A 13,383-nucleotide genomic window follows, 5' to 3' on the forward strand; every position below is an offset into this window, starting at 1 on the left:
GGCAGCAGCTGACAACATCCACTTCCCTGCTCCTCAATATCAATCAGGTCAGTCAGTTTGGTTATCTTCAAAAAATATTCCTCTAAAGACTGATTCCCGGAAGCTCTCCCCTTGTCTTTTGGGACCTTTCAAGATCACCAAAGTCATAAGTTCTTCTGCTGTTCGCCTTCAGTTGCCCTTCGCATTCACTCCACTTTTCATGCGTCCCAGTTAAGGTCAATTCTGTCCAGTGATCTGTCCATTTGTATTTTCTTTTGAAATAAACCCTGTTCATTTTTAAGTTCCATGTCTGCACTTCTTGATCCACCAGTCGTTATGATACTGCTGAACATTCTAGGCAAAAACGATAACACCCCCAATTTCTGCAGGGAGACAAGTAGAAAAGTTCCTGTCGAGGCATTTTGTTTGACCTGAGCTTGGATAAAACCACATTGAAACAAAAAATCCTAGCGTTTTGTGTGGTCCTTAAATGCCCCACAGGGGAGGCGTCGCTGCTGACTCTGTTCCTTCACTCAGAGCACTGATGCGGGCAGTTTGTGTAGTTTCTGGGTGCTCGGAGCTACATTTCTGCTCACTTAAGTTCAGCTCGATATGTTTTAAAGAGCCCCCAGTCCTTCTGCATGGTTTATTGTTGGATAACGAGGTTGTGTCTCTGTCAATTTGACCAATGGAGGGAGAAAGCAACAAACGAGTGGGAGAGAAGGTTGTTAATATAGGCTGCCAGTGCCGAGGAAGACATCTTGAAGTTAAAGTAAATATGTGTGATATATCAGTTCTAGTATCTGCATCAACTGATATTGATGTGATTCTTAGATATTCAATGCCAGTATTGTTTTGTGCTTTACTTTAACTTAAGATAAATTTGTGGTTCTTGCTATGGATTTTAAAACTCAATACTGGTATCATCAAATATCGGTTATCAGCCACAGCAGCAGGTCAAATATCGGATATCGTATCAGCTCAAAAAAGAAAAAGAAATAAATAAATAAGTACAAAATTCATATCGCCGCATCCCTAGGGCCTTTGACTGATGGAATTCTCATTTTAGTACAACACACTTAAGATCAGTGTTAGCTTTTTATTTGTTTTTACTGGTTTGACAAAATTTCTGGTGGTAACTTGTGACATTACACTAGGGATTTACCATTACTTAGCAACCATGTAGTACACTGGGTCAAAACTGCACTAATGTACACAGAAATTATTATTTAACGAGTAAAAACATAAGAAAACAGCTTTATTTTGTTGAGTTCATGTTTAAAGTATTTTAAAAATGTATTTCTTGCTTGTAAATTGGATCTAACTCTTGGATAGAGTTCTTCGTAGTGTAATGTCATCAATATGGGGCTCTCTTTCTACACAAATTACTTCTTGATTGGTGTAAACTTTACATTTATATTTACAACAGGTATTAACTCACCAAATTAAGTCAAAATTTGAGAATCATAAAAACCTGTCATACGTATTGTAACTGCAATACTCAAAATAAGAGACACCACAGGGTAAAACCTTTTGTTTTTTGGTCAGTTTGGACTCTCAACATACAAGTTTTCACATGGAAGCAACAACCTCCACCTAAATGTTCTGTTATTTTATTTAATCCATCTGAATCAATGAATTCATATGGTTCTCAAAATTGATTTTTCTCACATAGGAATATATATCTGGATTACCCCTGAAAGGTCCCATATTATGCAGAATTGACTTGAGCTTTACGCCATGTTAGAATGTTGAATGTAAAAAAATTTTTTCACTCACATATGTTTGAGTAACCTTTTATTATCGGTCTGCATCCAATAATAAAATGCTCTATTCCACTTTGTGACGTCATGAAGTGGTAGTTTTCAAGTTAACAGCTACTTTTCTTCTTTTGTTTCTTTAGATTGGCAATTCCTGGCCTGAAATCATCCAAATGATTCTAGTGAAGGTGTGTGGAATTTAAAAACACAGTGAAGCACTTCCCATATTACTGCATGACATCCACAAGGTGAAACAGTATTTTCTGTTTAACAGAACTCAGCCTAAATATGCAGGATTTGTGTGGAGAAAAATCTGTGAATGAAACAAAACACAACTCCAGGTATGTTTGATAAGGAAACAACATTATAAAATAGATCAGAAAATAGTGCAGTATAGGCCCTTTAAAGTAGCAGCTACACACCTCAAACTTGTACTTCAGGTTTGAACAGACTGTTCAAAGGGGGTTGATAATAATTCTAAGCCTGATTTATTAAGTACATTTTCCACTCCAAAAAAATCCACCAGCAGTGTCTCACCTTAGGAAAATGCCTTCTGTTTTGTTCTTTTTCCTTGTGTATAATTGTTTCCTGTTTTAAAGCTGTTTGATCATTTTTCAGGCAAAATTGTCTGTAATAATAATAATAAAAAAAAATAAAAATGGAAAGATTGGAAATACATGTTTTCATTTATTTCCAATTTTTCCAATGTATTTATATATATTTTGTTCATATATATATATATATATATATATATATATATATATATATATATATATATATATATATATATATATATATATATATATATATATATATATATATATATATATATATATATATATATATATATATATATATATATATATATATATATATGATTTTTGGATGCAGTGCTAATTTGTAATTCCACTGTTTGTTTGACTTTGTTTTGAGACTTTTAAAAAATCAATACAATCTCACAACAAAACAATCAAATAAAAATAATCAAGTATAAGCTTAATTAACTTGTAACTTTTGTCTTTTTTTCCTTTGTGTGCTTTCTTTGACATATTCCACTGCCTGAAGACCATCCAGCTTCTGATCAAATTCATGTTAGAGGGTGGCAAAAAATCAGCTTCACTTTTTCAAATTGCATTGAAGTTTGTAGAAAGGTGTTGGTCCCTGGATCACGAGGCCCAAATGGGGGTTAGGGTCAGACACACGTCCCCTGGTGGTGGAATGTGTGTCTGCGGTGCCTTAGTCCTCTGTCCTTAAAGTCCATGCTCCTCTGAAGAGACGTGTCCACCAGAGCGCTGACCAGAGCCAAACCTGCAAGAGACAGAGAAAATGTATGTGGACTGAGGATGAGAGGTGGAACTATGTGCTTGTTTTATACATTTTACATACGGAAGACATCAAATATACTGTATGAAGGAATTATGTAACAAAGAAAAAAAAGTTACATAACTCAACAAGATGTTTTTATACATATTTTATATTCCAATCCTCAAAGTATTCACCTTTTGCTTTTTGGACAGTGCTGCAAAGCCTTGTCCTTTCTCAATGACGTCTTCTAAAATGGTTTTCACTTATCAGGGTCAAGAAATGCCAAGAGCGCAAAGCAGTTTTTAAAGCAAAGCGTAGAGGCTATTTTTTAACAAGTTTGCTGTTATGCCGTGTCCAAACGTTTGACTGGTTGTGTATGTGTCCAGTCTTTGACCTCAAGTCGTGTGCTTTGAGTTTCAAGTCCTTTCGAATTTTTAAACCAAATTCACAAATACATCTTTTATTTTTGCAATTAAATTTTTGTAACTGGTCCTTCTTAAAAAGGTCCTGGTCACACATTGAGAACTGGGGAGGAACATGCTCTAGTTTTATTCAGTAAAATTAGAAAGGGGGTAATACATTTCTATGAGGTATTAATTGTTTTGAACATGCTATATTCATCCCAAACCACGTATTAACATATTTCATTTTCATTTTGACGCTCTCCTCTTCCTTTGCTCTCTGCGAAGTCACTCCCCCTTCGCTATCACAACACAATCAGCGAGCATCCCGCTAATGAAGCATGAGTGTCATATGGGCTTGTGGGCTGAGTTCAGAATCTTACAGCTAATCATAAGGAGGGTTCAGAGAGACCGCTAAAATAACATGCATAGATGACATATAAAACATCTTCAGGCATGTTTTTTATGAGGGAATAGCGTTTTAACATGGTAGAGAGCACAAATTTGATTTTGTATAATGCCCCCTCTTTAAACACTGAAAGTATCTAACTATAGGAAGAGTGTGTTATAAACTCATTTCCTATTTTAGGAGAAGCGTCAAGTTGACTCAACACTGCCCAACTCCAAGTTAGATCCCGAGTCAATGGCCTTCAACTCCAAGGCAATTCGATTCCCAAGTCATACTGACGATAGGTCAAGATCTGGCTCAAGATCTGGAGATGGGTCCCGGCCCTGCACTGAGGCGCTCACTGCTCCTGACAGGCTGACCCAACAGCACTGATGGATGGGTCAAAAATGGACAGGACTAGCCTAATACAAAATCTTAACCTTAGTTTAGTTTATCAAGGCAACTCTCAAGTGATCAAAATAGTGACTCAAATCTGAGCTGAGGAGCTGAGGAGCTAGAATCTCAAGTATTTGCTGAGTGCTCGCTGGAACACAGATGTGGAGAAATCAGGTGCTCTTCATAGGATCCAGATGAGGGCAAACACAATTTAAAACATAAGAAAAGTCTGATCCAACTCAGTGCCCTGATGAAGACTTGTCCTTGAAATGCGTTGGTGTTTTAATAATATTCCTGCAAACTAATCAGAGTGCCTCAGATCTGCCTTTTCTTATACTTAGAATTAAAGATGATTTACTTTTAAAGGGCCTATATTGAAATGATCTGTGTTATAAAGTTATTTCCTCATCACAAACATACATGGAGTTGTGTTTTGTTTTTTCACACTTTTAACACACAACCCCTGTGTGTTTAGGCTGCGCACTTCTCTCAAACTGAAAATATTTTCTTTCACCATGTAATGTCATGTAAAAATATAGGAAATGCTCCGCTGTGGTATTAAACTTCACACACCTTCACTAGTTTAATTTTAATCATTTTAGTCATGGAGTCACCTAACTTTGAAATTGCAGCTGTTTATCTTCATAGTTTTACTCTGCAGTACACCAGCAGATCTTGCAGACTTTCTATTGACAATCTCAACTCTTAAAAAAAAATTAAACAAAACACAACTCCAGGCTTTTGATGGTAACAGCTTTCTAACATGGTTAAAAGGTCACATGAGTCAATTTTGCGTAATAAAGGACCTTTAAGATACATTTTGTAGAGAAACCAATTGAAAGATAATGGGTTTACGTGTAGAGCAGTGAAATAATACAGGTTACAGGGGCTCCCAAACTTTTCAGGCTGAGAAAAATGACAAAATGAAAATGACGCTTAGAATAATTTTAACTGAAGAAACGCTTAAAATCTGGTCTATATTATTAAAAATGGTAAGTAGCTTTTCTACCTTCAAGACTTAAAGAAATATACATCAAGAAATCACTCACCCATTCACACACACAATCACACACCAGTGTACGCAGACACTAGGGGTGAAGGGGTTAAGTGTCTTGCCCAAGGACACAACAGCACAATTCATTTGTGGGAGCTGAGACCAAACCACCAGGGGATCTGACAACCAGCCAACTGAGCTACTTTTGCCCCCAAAAAATATAGACACACAAAAGAAATGAAATACAATGTCATAACTTGAAATCATCTCGAGGCTAATGTAGAGCTAATGTAAGACTAGCTTCAATCAATCAATCAAAATCACTTTATTTGTCCCCGAAAGGCAATCAAAGCTCATAGAGCAGAAACATACAATATAGAAAAGGTTGAACTAAAGTCTCAGAGCAGTTCAACTGGTAGTGTCATCAGCTCCAGTCTTAGGACAGTTTGAGGCTTGAGGGGAGTAACAGCTCTCAGGACAAAAGTATCCCTGTTTTGTGTCCTGCAGTATCATAGCAGACTCCAGGGAAAGTCAGGTGACACAACAGGAAAGCCTCTCCTAAGCCTCTCCTAAGCCTCTCACTCCGCTCCGTTGTTGATGAGACAGGATATTCCCTTGAAGTGTTTCCTCTAGAACGGCTTCTGCCATATTTGATGATAGCATAGCTATCTCCAAGCAGGGTCACCATGGATACAGGAAAAAAGCAAACTGCTGAAATCACACAGTCCTTAACCTCTGTCCTTTGAACTTAACACACTGCACTTCTTAGTTGGTCAAAATCCTCAAATATTAAAATAAAATGTAACATATAATGGGGAAAAAAGATGTTAAAAACTGCTCAGTGTGCCAGCCAGTCAGCCCCAAGAGCAGCCAACCACAACCAAGGCAACCACAGAACCTACAGAAGGTTTGTGGTGCTAACATGCTCCACAGTCCAGGAAGACCCTCTGTTCTGCCTGAACAGGTTTAGTCTGCGCAATCTGTAGACACTGTGGCATATGCAGATGGACGGGGCATGCTCATTACACAGTGATGTTGGCTACTGCAAAAATTAAATATATGCTATTCAAAACATTTTAATACTATGCAGTTTTAGCTATAATATTTGACTCTTCACTTTGCAAGTGTGGATCATTTAATCTTGCCTCTGTATTGTACAGGAGTGTCAAAAATATTGTCTTTTTTTCTTTGTTCTTTATTCGTCAGGGACCATATTCATTTATTAATCTTAAAAGAAAAGATGATTTGTACCAGATTTAGATACTGCTACTTTCCATCTGCAGTCCCTGGGCAGGTGAACACATTAAAATACACATTTCATTACAATTACATTATAAGATCAGTTCATCGTTAACATTAGCAGTTAAATACAGTAAAATGTCCCCATGTCCAATACATGATGTTTCCTACAGTCCAAACCAATGGACTGTAGGAAACAGTCCATTGGTTTGGACTGTAGGAAACAGTTGTAATAAACTAGATACTCATTCTCATACACATTCACAGGACAGTAATGAACCTTCCCTGAATAGCTTGAATGATCTTGAGCTGTACCAAGACAAATATAGACTAGTATACACCCATGGACCACGATGGAACCTACTGGACACTGACACAGATATAAGGACACATGGGAATAGAAAAGAAAGTACTACCATTTAATGCTGAAAATCACATTCTATTGTCCAAAGAAATTATTATCATAGTAGTATCAACATCGCCATTGAGTATAAGTTCATGAAGTTAAATAATTTATAGAACATTTTTTATGAAATCTAGTGGGTAGAAGATTAACCCATAAACCAAACATTTGCCAGTTGAATCCTAGTCCTGACCAGTGCATGTTACTGTATGTCTTTAACCAAGGATTTTGTCCTAAGGGGTGGTTGGGGGGATTTAGGTGCAGAATGACAACCACCCATCAACCAGTGTATGTCAGTCTATGTCAGTGTATGTCAGTGTATGTCAGTGTATGTCAGGACAGCTACAACTATAGAAGTAGCAACACCGGGAGTGCCTGGGTGGGACTGACTATCCATCTATTTTCTTCCACTTATCTGGGGAGGGTCACGAGGGCTGCACTATAAGCAAGGACTCTGAAAGTGTTAATGTTTGATAATGTCAAATGTGACTATACATTTAAAAAAAATAAATAAATAATAATAATAATAATTATATATATATATATATATATATATATATATATATATATATATATATATATATATATATATATATATATATATATATATATATATATATATATATATATATATATATATATATATATATATATATATATATATATATATATATAAAATAAAAACAAATAAAAACAAATAGAAAACATTAATTGCTGAGCACCACCTTTAAGACGACCTCCCCTAAAAAAAAAATGTTTCCAGCATAACAGGTAAGTCGACATGTGTACAAGTAGCAGTTCAAATATTACACATTTGTATGAATCAACATTTGTTGTTTTAATTGTCTTTTAAGAGTCTAGTGTGGAAATACTTTTGAGAGTAGTTTTACAGGATCCAAATCTGTTGATCCATTCACTTCAAAGAGCCGTTCAAAAGACTGGCTCTCTAATATTTATTTCTATTTATTTATACAATGTTTAATATAATAATAATAATAATAACATATAAGGAAAAAAATATTACAATGGCAAATATGTTGTTTTTGTGCACAAAAAGCTCTCACTCTTGTAGCCTGCTCTGCTTCTGTGCTGGTTCTTGTGTTATTTCAATATAAATCTGTATAAAAATGAATACGAATAAGAAAGAAAAAGATTTGATTCTTTTAAAAAAATGAGATCCCGTTCCAACTGTTCACATTAAGGAACCGTTCAAAAGCGCCAACTGGTGGTTACCAGATTTAGATTGTAGTTCGTTTCTTCAAATCCAGAATAATTATTTTTTCACAACAGACACAAGAGACTCAAACTTTTGCAGACACGTCTTGGACGGATCTTATAATCAAAAGCCTCTTCCAAACTTCTAAGTGTTAGGAGCACTTTGTCTAATGAAGCAGAGTTTGAAGATGTTTGGTCCATTAAAAGGCGTTGAGAAGCTGCGCCACCTGCAACTTAGCTCTGCTGATGGACCCTAATGAAAGAGGTGCATGCTGGGAGACGGCTGCTCTCTCTGCTGACAAATGCTCATCATAATTGTGTTGATTCTTCCGAGTGGATGCTTCGGTACGCGAGGGGCAGATGAAGTTAGTCGCATGTAATCAAAAAGCGCTGCAGGTGAGTAGCGTCCGTGTCCTTGCGCCGCGTGTTGCCATGACAACCGTGTTCGTTAATGTGATGTCATCAGGTGGGGACGCTTCATTAACCTCTAACGCTGACAGAATAATGGGCCATTAGGGAGGCGGCTCTTATAGAAGAGCAATTAGGCCAAAGTCCACTGTCCAGAGAAAACCAACTGTGATTAAGAACTTTGTATAAAAGTCCAACAGATTCATGTTTTTAAGTTTGATAATGTCTGAAAACATCACATAGCACTGTAGGATGTCACGTAATAGGTTAAAGGGCCAATATTCTGCTATTTTCTGAACCATGTTACATTAGTGTCATTGTGTTTTATTTAATTCATATGTTTAATAATACACAAACCCTGCATATTTAGGCTGATTTATTTTGTCAAACTGATTTCACTTGAATAATTTGGATCATTTCAGCCCTGGATTTGCCAAACTTACTGTTACAAAGTTACAGCTATTGTTTTAACCTCATTGAAACAGCTTCACTCTTTGGTGCACCAGCAGATATTAGAGACTTTTTAATGACAATCTCTACTGGACAAAGGTGAAACAAAAATATTCAAAAAATGAAGCAACACGGTAAGGTTAATTTTGAATATTTTAGAGTAAACTCAGGCTAAAAAAATATGTCAACCTTAAAACTACCACTATAAGAGAATTTTGGGCTTTGGGGGTGCAAACAGTCTTATAATCCAGAATTACTCAAAATCAGAGTTGTGTTGTTGTTTAATGATCTAACAATTAATAAAAAATCATCACTGTACAGATTCAGTTCAGTCTAAACCATCCTAAAAATAAAAGCTGTTCATGTCTGTCCTGTACCTGTTTATGTCGCCTTAACTGAAGTTCATCATTCAGAATGTTTGAGGTCATAAAGCTCCTCAAATATTATAAAAAGTAAAACATTTGGTAAAGGTAGTGCCAATAACCATGAATAATACATACAATAAAACATATGGTAACACTTTAAAATACGGTCCGGGACTTACCAGTACTTACGGTGGTAGTTAGTAGATACTTGACTGGTAGTTACGGTGGTACTTACAGTGGTAGTTTGTGGTACTTACAGTGGTACCTATAGTGGTACTTACAGTGGTACTTACAGTGGTACTTACAGTGGTACTTACAGTGGTACTTACAGTGGTAGTTTGTGGTACTTACAGCGGTACTTATAGTGGTACTTACAGTGGTACTTACAGTGGTACTTATAGTGGTACCAGAAGTGATACTTAGACTAATAACTACTGGTACTAGTACTGGTACTTACTGCTAAATCATATGAAGTGAATGGTATTAAAGAATATGGTGTTATTAGGCATATGAATCTTTGATTTCATTATACGTTCATAGAAAATACACAAGACAAAACACTGTGAAAACACAAACACTTTATTATGACAAATTTCACATTAATACGACAATCAGATTTAAAAGAAATTTCCAATAATGACAATAACAAATAAATGACACGTTTTAAATGAACATGACAGTGATACATACTGTAAAATATCAATACTTTAACTGCTATTTTAAAGCGAGACATTATGGTACTTGCACTATTAATTACTGGTACTTACTGTAGTTTATACTGGTAATTACTAGTACTTTCCGTGGTACTTACTGCTGTATGTACTGGTAATTACCATAATAGTTACTATGGTAATTACCAGTACATACAGCAGTAAGTACCACGGAAAGTACTAGTAATTACCAGTATAAATAGTATTACTGGTACTTTCCGTGGTACTTACTGCTGTATGTACTGGTAATTACCATAGTAACTATTATGGTAATTACCAGTACATACAGCAGTAAGTACCACGGAAAGTACTAGTAATTACCAGTATAAACTACAGTAAGTACCAGTAATTAATAGTGCAAGTACCATAATGTCTCGCTTTAAAATAGCAGTTAAAGTATTGATATTTTACAGTATGTATCACTGTCATGTTCATTTAAAACGTGTCATTTATTTGTTATTGTCATTATTGGAAATTTCTTTTAAATCTGATTGTCGTATTAATGTGAAATTTGTCATAATAAAGTGTTTGTGTTTTCACAGTGTTTTGTCTTGTGTATTTTCTATGAACGTATAATGAAATCAAAGATTCATATGCCTAATAACACCATATTCTTTAATACCATTCACTTCATATGATTTTGCAGTAAGTACCAGTACTAGTACCAGTAGTTATTAGTCTAAGTATCACTTCTGGTACCACTATAAGTACCACTATAAGTACCGCTGTAAGTACCACAAACTACCACTGTAAGTACCACTATAAGTACCACTGTAAGTACCACTATAAGTACCACTGTAAGTACCACTATAAGTACCACTGTAAGTACCACAAACTACCACTGTAAGTACCACCGTAACTACCAGTCAAGTATCTACTAACTACCACCGTAAGTCCCGGACCGTATTTTAAAGTGTTACCAAACATATATATGACACAAGGAGGAGGGCCTACTCCTGCTTCTTTCCATGGAAATGTTGTTGTCCTAGTACAGGTCTACTGTATTCTACTGTACTCTTGAGGTCAAAATATGTTTACTATGTACTGTGCCTACTGTACTGCATCTAATTACAAAGAATTTTATTGTCCAAGTATCAGCTGTTTTTGTTAGCTTTATCGTGTAGCAAGCAAAACTCCACTTTGGTCTCTGAAAGTTGTGAAAAGCACTTATAAACTCATCACGGTGAATAATTAGGATGTTCTGAATGCATAAGGTAAGTGAGAAATAACTTTGGGCCAATGCAAATCATTTAAAATAAACTAGTTCTGTTTTTCACCTTTTTACGACAGTAGAAATCAGGTACAGCACTTTTAAGTTAGAGCATTTCTTGCACTTTGAATTAAAAATAAAGAAAGAAAGAAAAGTTTTGTGGTATGAATACTGCTGTGGGAGGATTATTGGGTCACCAAACAGGCAAATGAATGAACCCAAACAGAATGTAAAGTATGTGTGCCTGCTCGTGTGGGCGCCTGATTTCAGACTTATAAACATTCTGCTTTGATGTGAGATTCTATGGTTCAGGTACTATTTCATTAGTTATGCTCTGTCTGCAGTGGACTTCCTTTGAAAATGCACAAACATTTTATCTCTTATAAAAATGTAAAAAAAAAAAAGTATCTTTAAACCACCTTGAGTCTTAATAATGAAGGAATATTTACCAGCTAATTCTGCATTTAGTAGTCTATAGCACTAAGGATGTCACGATCTGTGGCAGACTTAGGAATTTGGGGGCCCAAGGGAATATTTTAATATGGGGCCCTCGATATGATGAGCTTCTTGCTAAAATAAAGCCCTACCTTCCACAGAAAGTACCTTCGCAGTCTTTAACACAGTTTAAGATTAGACTAAAAACCCACCTCTTCTCCCTGGCATTTAATACTAACTAGACAGTTTAGTGTTTTATGGTTCTTTTCCTTTGTATCGTATTATCTGTATAGTTGCTTTTTGTTGACTTTTATGTAAAGCACTTTGTTCAGCTGAAGAGGTAACATTTAAATAGCACAACTTCAGCTGCCCCAAGTGCTTCACATAAAAGGCAACGAAAAGCAAATACACAGATAATACAAAACAAAGGAAAAGATCAATAAACCACTAAAATATCCTGTCTAGTTATTGTTAAATGCCAGGGAGAAGAAGTGTGTTTTCAGTCAAATCTTAAACTGCGTTAACCCTTTTGTGTCGGATGCTATCGTCGCCGATAGACTCGTGGTTGCAGACTTTCCATTAGCGTAACTCTGCAACCAATTGTGTTATCATGTAAAGTCAAACGGCATCTCAAAGCAGAGGCAGGGGACTCTTTAAATAGATAAAATAAAGGTAGTTGTGTGAAAAAATGCAGTATATTCTGATACTTCCTATGAGCTATGCTGGTGTATAATGTGCACAGTCCTTAAAGGGTTAACCCTATAAGGACTGAGCACAGTATAGTATTACCAGTATCGGTCATCTTCATGGGACAATGGAGGCAGATTACCGTAATGACAGTAAAATATTTAAAGAGCCCCATGCCTCTGCTTTGAGATGCCGTTTGAGTTTACATGAGCGCACAATTGGTTGCGGTGTCGCGGTAATCGAAAGCCCGCAACCTCGCTCTGTCGGCGACAATAGCATCCGCAACAATAGGGATAATGTGCTATATAAATAAGACTGAAATTGCTTGAATAAACTTTTTTTTTTGTGTATTTTCTCTTTGTTTCTTTAATTGGTTTTGACCGGTGGCACCTCTACCTTTTTTTTACATTGTGTAGCCAGGCAGTTTGGCAGTTTTTTGGTGGTTCTTTTGGCTGTTCTGTGTATAATAGCGTAACAGTATTAAGAAAGTCAGGGGTCCCATTCTGCGCTAATTAGTATGCACGTAGGATTAATGAATACGCATGACGCTCAATTAATGTATACGCACGCTGATTAATATGCACGGGGACCGCTCATTTGTGCATATCCCCGGCTCACTCACGCCTCATGTAGGGTACAAGGTGGATAAATGGGAATTGATACTAGCTTTTTTGAAATTCAGATATTGCAGCGGATAAAAAAACAAACAGTTTTGACAAAGAAGTACAATAATTTAAACCTAATTCCATCCTTATGGCATACATTTGGTGAGCTGCAGAGTCTTGTATTCCCAGCTGTCACATTAGAAGGCAGGTAGGAGGACTATAACAGTAAAACAGGAGGGGGGAGGGATCATACACTCTGCACTTTTCTAACTTACTTTACGAGGGGATTTATCAAAGTGTGTCTGTACCTGCTCCTTTCCACTGCAGTGCAAAAAAAAATCACATAAAAATTTTAAAGAAATAAAATAAAGAGATAAATCACTTGTAATGATTTTATTCCATCAAATTAAAGCGATAATAATTTGTGTTGTTT

At 36.0% G+C, this 13,383-nt stretch overlaps 1 protein-coding gene across 1 annotated transcript in view; it reads right to left on the reverse strand.

Moving 5' to 3' along the window:
- Positions 1–2,929: 2,929 nt before the first annotated feature.
- atrnl1a (attractin-like 1a) overlaps positions 2,930–13,383 on the reverse strand; it is a 347,237-nt gene continuing 336,783 nt past the window's right edge. Inside the window, exon 30 of the mRNA XM_033980189.2 lies at positions 2,930–3,047. Within this exon, the coding sequence (XP_033836080.1) occupies positions 2,932–3,047 (116 nt within the window). The 3' untranslated portion in view covers positions 2,930–2,931. The remainder of the gene's footprint in view (positions 3,048–13,383) is intronic.

Source organism: Periophthalmus magnuspinnatus, chromosome 15 (genome assembly GCF_009829125.3).
Source record: "Periophthalmus magnuspinnatus isolate fPerMag1 chromosome 15, fPerMag1.2.pri, whole genome shotgun sequence".
Taxonomy (NCBI): Eukaryota; Metazoa; Chordata; class Actinopteri; order Gobiiformes; family Gobiidae; genus Periophthalmus; species Periophthalmus magnuspinnatus.